Source organism: Artemia sp. Qi Xiang Cuo, unplaced genomic scaffold (assembly GCF_049724085.1).
Source record: "Artemia sp. Qi Xiang Cuo unplaced genomic scaffold, ASM4972408v1 HiC_scaffold_472, whole genome shotgun sequence".
NCBI classification, from domain to species: Eukaryota; Metazoa; Arthropoda; class Branchiopoda; order Anostraca; family Artemiidae; genus Artemia; species Artemia sp. Qi Xiang Cuo.
In genome coordinates, this window is record NW_028297881.1 from 1 (window position 1) to 9,294 (window position 9,294).

General features: G+C 35.6%; 1 protein-coding gene across 1 annotated transcript; it reads left to right on the top strand.

The window, feature by feature from the left end:
* Positions 1-303: 303 nt before the first annotated feature.
* Positions 304-7,385, top strand: LOC148938819 (uncharacterized). Its single transcript, XM_089107513.1, has 3 exons — positions 304-326; positions 3,967-4,168; positions 6,862-7,385. Exons 2-3 carry the CDS (start codon positions 3,970-3,972, stop codon positions 7,383-7,385), a joined length of 723 nt encoding a protein of 240 aa, XP_088963639.1. The 5' UTR covers positions 304-326; positions 3,967-3,969.
* The last annotated feature ends 1,909 nt before the right edge of the window (positions 7,386-9,294 follow it).

Genomic DNA, 9,294 nt, shown 5'->3' on the forward strand with positions numbered 1-9,294 from the left:
GGTTGCCACTGGTATTACCAAATTACTACTTTTAGTACTTTGTGATCAAAGTAGTACTTCTTGAATACTTTCTGCAAAAGCATTACTTTTTCAATACTTTTTGTCAAAAATAGTATTTTAGACCGAAAAGAGCAATTTTACAAGCATATTAGAAATCAAAGTTATTTGTGCCATTGCCCATTGGATTTTTCGCTTTCAGTTTCGTAGGGATTTTAAAATCTTACGTAGCGGACTTCGTGATATCTTTTTGACAGCGCGTCTTGCTCGCGTAGATTTCGAATGAATTCATGAATGCGACTTTTTAGAACCGATAATTTCAATCTGAGGTAATTTTTGTTTCAAATCCTTAATAACTCCAGAAAAAGTAAAGGTAAAATTCTACTTTAGCTACTTTTGACTATCTTGGAAAGGGGTTAGTTTAAGAAAATGAAACTTTCAGGGATGGTTCTACAGGCTAAAGTATGTCCCAGGAAGATATTTTGAAGTACCCACCTCCACTCCTTCTCCCTCTAGAGGGTCCTGACCTTTAAAAATATGTGAGTTATAGAAGTGAAACCTTGCAAAATAGATCTTCTGCTTAAATGAAGTACAACAAAATTTTTTTCAGCTTCACAACTTTGCTCAATCCCAATTTATATGGTTTTAAAGATATGCAAATACATTTCCTAAATTTTTGAAATAAACTATTTATATGGCTTAAAATTCTGCTCAAGTAACTGAAATTGCATTTTCAGAGCTAAAGCCAGAGAAAAAGAAACTGATAACTGAAAATTAATGTAAAATGTTGTTTTACACCTGTCATTTAAAGATATTTATGTCATTTAAAGTATATGTGTAAAGTATATAAAGTATAAAGTATATGTCATTTAAAGAAAGGTTTTAAAGATATGCAAATACATTTCCTAAATTTTTGAAATAAACTATTTATATGGCTTAAAATTCTGCTCAAGTAACTGAAATTGCATTTTCAGAGCTAAAGCCAGAGAAAAAGAAACTGATAACTGAAAATTAATGTAAAATGTTGTTTTGTCAAAATTTCAATGGGTATAGACCTGTCATTTAGGCAAAATTTCAGGACCCTCTAGAGGGAGAAGGAGTGGAGGTAGGTACTTCAAAATACCTTCCTGGGACATACTTTGGTCAATATATAACAAATCATATTATTGAGTTAGGACTAAAGTGAATACACCATTTGATGCCTTTTTTTATGCTGATTTCAAATATAATAAGCATTTATATCGGTAATGAATTTAAGCCCCCCCCCCTATATAGGCTATACCTAACCCAACCTAACCTAACCTATCCCTAAATTGGCCTATATAGGGGGGGGGGCTGAAATTAATTTATGATAGAAATGCTTATTATATTCGTAATCAGCATAAAAAAAGGCATCGAATGGTGTATTCACTTTAGTCCTAACTTAATAATATGATTTGGTATATATTGACCCATACTTTAGCCTGTAGACCCATCCCTGAAAGTTTCATTTTTCTAACCTAACCCCATTCCAAGATAGCCAAAAGTAGAATTTTACCAAAGTAAATGTAAATCTGTTGTAGAGCTGCCCATGGTGAACAAAACTTATTTTTTACTCTATATTATTCATCCAATTGAGCTGTAAAGTTGCCTAGATAGCCTACTGCCCAGTAGAAGCAGAACATAAACAAATCACTTTTCACTGTATATCCTTCTTTTTTTTTTTTTTTTTTTTTTTTTTTTTTTTTTTTTTTTTTTTTTTTTAGGATCTCTGCACCCTACAGTACATGGGTAGCTCTACTACACTACATACTAACCTCAAAAATTTTGAGAATATTGTAGTCCAGCTTCATGGGAAGAATAAATGAACAATAAAAGAAGAATAAATGAATCAATTTTTTATACATCACTGTTCAAATGGGCAGCTCTATGACAGTTTAACCAAAGTAAATGTTAAAGGTGCAAATTAGTCCCCCCCCCTCTGATAAAAACAACTTATTTCTTAATGCATATTATTCAGTGTATTGAGCTGTAAAGTTGCACAGATACTGTCCAATATAAAAATGATATAAACAAATTGCAGTAAAGGTCCTGCATCAAAAGGTAGGATATACAGTAAGAAGTGAGTTGCTTACATCCTGCTTCTACTGGGCAATATCTCTGCAACTTTACAGCCCAATTGACTGAATAATAGGATACAGTAGCCTACTAAATTGGTTGTTTTTATTAGGGGTAGCTAATCTGCACCTTTACCCAAATCACTTCTTACTGTATGTCATGCTTCCAGTGGTAGGGGCTTTGCACCCTACACTACAGTGGTAACTAATTTGCAAATACACCAAGTAAATGGTAATTGTTTGTTACAAAATTATTGTAAAATGAGAAGTTAAATTACTAATAACAAATACTCTAGAATTGCATACTTACCTACTTGCTTCTAGGCAATTAGAAGGCAAGCAAAGGCATTTCTTTGCAAGCAAACTGAATTGCCTTTTCTAGGGTATTGTTACCCTGGCACAGGACTATCAAAATATCCAGTTAAAATAGTTTGTCACAAGTCAGATAGTCAGATTATCATAATTCAATTTTATAGTCAATTGCAAGGCTTAGACAATTCAAGCTCTGCAGTTCAAACCCACTGGGTAGCATTGCCCCTCAGGTATATGCATTCAGGAGCAGTAACTTTAGAAGGCGTCTCATTTAGAGGAGGCAGTGCTTTTACCAATGATGTAAACTTGGAGGCACCTTATCTGATTAAAATGCCTAGGGATGCACACTGCTGCTGCACCTCCTTTAGAGCTGGCATCTCTGACTTTTTGCCACTGCCAACAATACTGCCTCCTCTAAATGAGACGCCTTCTAAAGTTAGTGCTCCTGACTGGGTAAATGGCAAGTCTGCACCAGCCATTACCCAAGCAGTCTAAAGGTGGAACCACAGCATAACCAGTAACCTCAGATGAGTGTGCCAGAAGTTACAAATTACAGGCTGTAATTTGTAACTAGAAGTAATTATTTGTTGCTTTTAATTAATTACTGCCAATCTCTGTGTACCCATATATAGAGAACAGCCAAACCTTTATTTCTTTTTAATTTTCCAATTGTTTTACTTTTGGCAACCAAATTCTTAGATGGTTGGCTAAAGCCATGTTAAGTAATAAAAACACTTGTGGAGGGGAAAAATCACTACTGCTTGTTCTTTAGCTGAGCCAAAGGTGAATAAAGAGAGGCTGGTGTACCCTTGATCAGTAAAGGTATCCCAGTGGGAGCTAGTACCAGATCATTGGGGAGTAGTCAAATCCTATTTTAGTCATATCTCTCTCTCTCTCTTGTGGGGTCATAGTCCCCCAAGAACTGGCATCTTTGAACAAAACTTATGATCAAGTCTTACCTTGTCTTACCCTTGTCAAGTCCCTACATAGAGTAGCTATAACAGGATTATTATGGTTGCTTATTTGTAGAAATGCTGATGAAACCCCATCTACCCCTCTGTAGTAACTGGGCAATTATTGGTCACTGGCAATTATTTTTCAACCAGTATGGCAAGTAAAGTAACTAGCTATTAAGTGGGTGATTATATAGTATAGTTTCCCCTCCTGAAATGGGATTCTGATGATCTTTTTGCAGGTATATTTCCTAGTATATCAGTGGGTGCTTTAGCCACTAGTGGGTGCTGTGCTGTAGCCCCTTCTTTATTTATGTTTTATTTAATTGAATATTTATTATGTCTTATTTCTTTTTTTCATTTGAAACTTGCCAAAAGATCAAGGTTTTATATATTTTAGGTTATTTTTTTGTTGTCAGTACCCTGTATTTGACTGGGTTTTTGTGACCAAAATGTTTTTTTTTATGTGGAAAGGGTTCCAGTTTTTGTGAGGATTAGCCCCTCTAAAGGTGTTTAATGAAACCTGAAAGTGTTGGTGATGCATGCAATTTTGCTTGGTGCAAAAAACTTTACCAAAAAAATTGTTTATTTATATTTCAATCTTTCAGAAAATGGATATCAGAAAGTATCTGAAAGTTTCAGTTCCCTCAACTTCTAGTCAGAGTATTGAAGCAGCTGAGCAGAGTACTGACATTATATTAGTATCAACTGAACATAATGGAGAAGTTGGTGAACGACGTGGAGAGGTTAACAGGTCTAAAGATGAGACAAATCAGTCATATGGGGAAGATAATGACTGTTCTGAATCAGGTAGTGTAGCTAATCAAAGAGAATCTGTATAAGAGCAGCAACTCCAAAGAAAAGGCACTCAAAGAATTTGGTTCCAACATCTAGTTAGTGTACGGGAAACAGGCTGAATCGTCTTAGATGGCGTTCCGGAAATTCTTTTTGGCGCTGTGCAATGACAGAGAATCCATGGAAAACTACAAAAATCAAATTAGAAATAACATGACTACTGTTTTTTTTAATTTTTCTCAATTTCTTGATAACTTTCTAACCCTTAAAAATTAGTATTGTACTGCAAGCGGTCTAAGTTATTTAATACTGAGAGTTTGGAAATGTCATTTTGTGTTTGTTCATTTGCAGACACAAGAACTAAGTGAATGTCTGAGACAGTACTTTCTTGCGCTAAGTGTCGGAAAATTACGGGACCTACCACTGGAATTTAAAGCTTGCTCTGGTCTTTAAGAGATAATTTTTTTTCCTGAACTGTTTTATTTACTTTGCTACCATTCAGTTTTTGACATGGGTCTAGGCTTGGCTTATGTCCCCTACCAAACTAAAAAATATACAATAATAGCAATTCATGCTTCTTTACCTTTAAGAAAGTCCTATTTATTCAACTGCAATTTCTGCTTCCGGTTTACCTGCACAACAAAAAGACACTTTCCCCCCTCCCTCTGTTCGATGCGTGCATATAACCTCAGGCTACTATTTTACTTATTTTGTTGTTGTTGTTTTTAATTAGCATTATTGGGGTTTTAAACCAAAAGTTGATGAGTAATACGTACAAGATAAAAGGCAAATCAATAAACACAGGACAATTTAGAGTTTTTCAGAAAACAAGATAACCAACTAGATTTTTTTTTATTGTTAAATTTCAATAAAAACCGATCTTAATAAATCCAGCTTCTTAAAAAGACCCAAAAAATCATTTTAATTGCTCCCTTCCCGTTTAATTTTTTAGATTGGCTTGTTCCTCCGGCCTTAAATTTGCATTGCTCCAACATGAAGATTTGAGGAATTCTGAGTGACAGAATTTTTGTTTTGTTTTTATTTTATCAAACAAAAAATATTTCAATCATTGTTTTCAGTTCCTATACAAAACATCAGTTATTTTACATAAAATGCCTTTTTTCCGTTTGTAATTTGAATCATAATTCCCAACCAAAAGAAAGCAAGAAATAAAAGAAGATTATTTCTTCAACCACACAATTCAACCCCTAGGATGTTAGCCTATAGCTGTTTTGATGGGTTTCACAGGTCCATAAGTACAAATAATTTTTAGGGGATGAGGTCAAACAATAAAGAAAAAGTTAAACTCATTTTCAAAATGAACTAAAAAGTAGAGAATTATTTTTTTTTTCTCAAGAATATATGAATGTATATGAACACGAGGGGCACAAAAAGCATTAGATTTTACATAACATAAACACCAAATTTATCTAGGTTTTAAATGTATAAACGAAAAGTTGATGAATTGAGGAAAACAAGTAAAAAAGGTCAAATTATGCAAAAACGAATCGATTTTTTGGCCGGGATTTTCACTTATGTTTACATATTCTGGAAAAAAAAATATTTTCAAATTTTTAATTTTCCAGTTAAAAAAAAAAACAAAATATCGTGTCTCATCCAAGATTAAAACCTAAGTTAACACAGCCTCGGGAAGTGCTCTTACCGTTGTGCTTTACTGATAAAAGTGGAAAGTAACTGAACATTCGGGAGTGGTTGAAAAATAATTCACAAACTAAAAAAACTTTGGTACAAACAAATAAATGGAAGATGGAACAAAAAGATCAGTGAGTTAATAAAAACGAACTGCAAATGATTTAATTGAAAAAATTAGGGGGGATGATAAAAAACCTATAATTTAATAAAGAAATCCCGAGAAATTCGAAGAAATTTACGTTTTCTGGTGCTTGGGGCCCCAGCCCAATCTACGTGGTCCCTATGAATCGGTCTTTAAGTAAACTTTACGCCTACCCTAACAGATAAAAAAGTGTTTATTTTCTCCATAAAAATGGGCACTAGTCTAGTTGTCTTTTTCTAATGCCAAATATTTAGGGATTGTACTTTTCTGAAGTAAACGCAGAAAAGTGATACCATTCAGTTCTTTATTTTATACTATTTCCAAATATCATGTCCTCTTTTCTGAAAATGCACCCACCCCCCTGAGGGTCTGGGATGTAGCCCTAGGAATATATTAAAAAATCAACATACCAAAGTCTCACTCTACAATCTGAAAGAACATGTAAGAATATTAAAAGAAAGAATGTCATCACAAGATTCGACACAACGATGAAATGTATTTATACAGTTATATATGGGACCTCAGAATGGTAAGGGGGTATAATGTCAAAAAAGTGACCATGACACTTGGAAAAAGTCTAGCATGAAATTGAAAATTCTGGCTCAACTAACCCAGTTTTAATGTTTTCTTTAAATTAGCCCCTGAAACATCTTTGTCAGGAAGCAAATAATCTCTAAGAGCAATATTATGCAGCAAATATTCAACAAATTTAGAAATTCATGATCTAGAAATTTCTTTATCACTTTTATTTCTCTTTCACCCTCTCTTAAATACATCTGTTAGAGAAGCAAATACCCATAAAAACTAAAATTGTGCTGCAAAGGGCCCCTACTTGTCCCTCTCATTTATGCCACTGATTTGATATATGGAAAACCTGTTAAAGTCGCTGCTCTTATACAGATTCTCTATCTAGCTAATGACTCTGGAGACGAAGCCAATAAATCTGAAGCTAGTGCCAGTGACTGTGAAGAAACTGCAAATGACGTTGAAGGTGAAGAGAATGAAATATTAAATGTGAGAAAACGAAGAATCAGCAGAAATAAACCACCAAAGCCAGTGAAAATACAGAAATTCAGTGCAAAATGGATAGAAGAAAAAGACTTGCAGGTCTGGCTGCAAAGATATCCAATGGATAGGACAAAGTCTTGGTGTAGGTTTTGCAAAAAGATCATTACTGGTAGCCTATCCCATTTACGTAGACATGCACTGAGGGAAAGTCACATATCCAAAGTTGTTTGTTTGAAGAACCAAGTGCGTATTGCTGATGACCAAACCAATGAGTTTACTTTATCGGGAGCAGCAAAGGAAAGAGAACAAATTCGCCAACAGGTGACAGCTTTAGAGTTGGCAATGTCAGCCTGGGTAGCATCAAAATCCAAGGAGATGAGTATTATGGACAGCTTGCCCGAATTGCTGAAAATATTTATTCATCAGTAGTAAAGCTTCTTGAGCGTGAAAGAACTAAAACCACTGGACCAATCAAAAACGTAATTGCCCCACACGCCATCAGGCAGCTGAGCTCAAGATTGGAAAAATTACTTTTTTCGCTGATGGCTGATGAAAGCACTGATAAGTGTGGGACGAAATACTTAGTCATCATCGTTCGCTACTATGACAACACTACATGCGGAATCAAGGAAGACTTTTTGGCCATTCCAGAAGTTGGGGATACAACAACAATGGGCCTTAAAAACTTGATCTATAAGACTTTAAGTGAGAAGAATATGACAATAAAAAACTGCATAAGATTTGCATCTGATAATGCAAGTGTGATGCTTGGGAAGAACAACGGCCTTGCATCCCTCATAAAGAAAGATAATCCCTGGCTGGCTATTTTTGGATAAATCTGTCACAGTTTTGCACTATGCTCTGCTTGTGCTATTGAGAAGTTACCTAGAGAGATCGTCATATTCAGCAATTATATTTACACGTAGGTATCTAATAGTGCCAAACGGCTCCGTGAGTATAACGAATTCCATAATTTCTGTGAAGTAGCCGAGCATGAACTCCTGTACCAATCTGCAACTCGCTGGTTAGCGTTCGAGGCTGTCTCTCAGAGGCTGGTGGAAAAGTGGACTGCTCCGACGTTGTTTTTCGCCTTACCTGCGAATGAAGGTTGGGATCAAGCGGCAGTGAAGCTTTATACAGCTTTGATCGATCCTGAAGTCAAGCTTTATTATCTTTTTCTGAATTACGTTCTTCCTATTGTAAACGGCCTGAATCTTGAATTCCATAGCGCAGAAGTGAAAGTTCACAAACTTTTAAAAGGCGTGGGTAATACTCTCTCCGAACTGACAAGGAATTATATCAAAGACGAGCTTTTGGCCATACGTTCAGTCTTCGAAATAGATTTTTCAAACCCAAGAAACTTCAAAGCTATAGAGACGGATATGCATTTTGGAGCCGAATTTGAGCTCTTTGCAATTGATCAGATTGAAATTCGGAAACTTCAAGACAGACAGCTAGCTGCAACAAAGAAAAATTGCCTTGCGTTTTATATCAAGCTGTGCTCTGAAATAAAGCGAAGAGTAAACAGTGAAGACCCCTTGCTTCGAATGCTAGACTGGTTATCTCCAGAAACTGCTTTATCCGGATCAGTTCCTTCTATAATCCCTCTTTTCCGCATATTCAAGGACTGTTTCAATGTTTCGCTGGAAGTCGAAGCCCTAAACAGGGAGTGGAGGCGACTACCATTCTTGAAGAAAGAGCTAGGGGAAGGGAAAGTGTCAGTTTTGGAATTTTGGAATTCAGTGTCCGCGCTCAAGGATGGTGCTGGGGACTCTGCTTTTGTTCACCTACCTATATTCATAAAGGGTATTATGTCGTTGCCTCATAGCAGCGCTCCGGCCAAAGGTTATTTTTCGCTGTTAAAGCTAGTTCCGACCCCCCCTCCGGAACAGACTACTGCCAGAAACAATATCTGATCTTATGCATATCAGAAGAGAAGTACTGAATCCCGAGACTTGGGATATTCTAACAGAGCTAGTCAGGAGTGCGAGGAAGTGGATGCGTGAGCTTAAATAATATTTTATTACTGTAAAGGTCTGTAAATAAAATTCTCTTACTGAACTGTTAGGGTGACGCCTTTAGCGCGTTGCCCCCGTTTAGTCCCATTTAGGCAAAATTGGACGGAAAATGGTAGTATTTATCACAATAAGTGATAAATAAAAGTAGCTTTTAAATGTAGTAGCTCTTAAACAGAAAAAAGGCTAATTGTCTAACTGAGGATTTTTTTTTGTTTTTTTTTTCTTTCTTTTTTTCTTTCAGGTTTTCACTCAGAAAAAAACAGGCTTGATACGGATAACTGATAAACTTGTACAGATTTGTTTCAAAAAATTGCACATCT

Coding starts and splice junctions, on each gene's coding strand:
- LOC148938819 (XM_089107513.1), top strand. CDS start 3,970: ATGGATATCAGAAAGTATCTGAAAGTTTCAGTTCCCTCAACTTCTAGT. Junction 4,169..6,861: donor TAATGACTGTTCTGAATCAG/GTAGTGTAGCTA, acceptor TTCTCTATCTAG/CTAATGACTCTGGAGACGAA.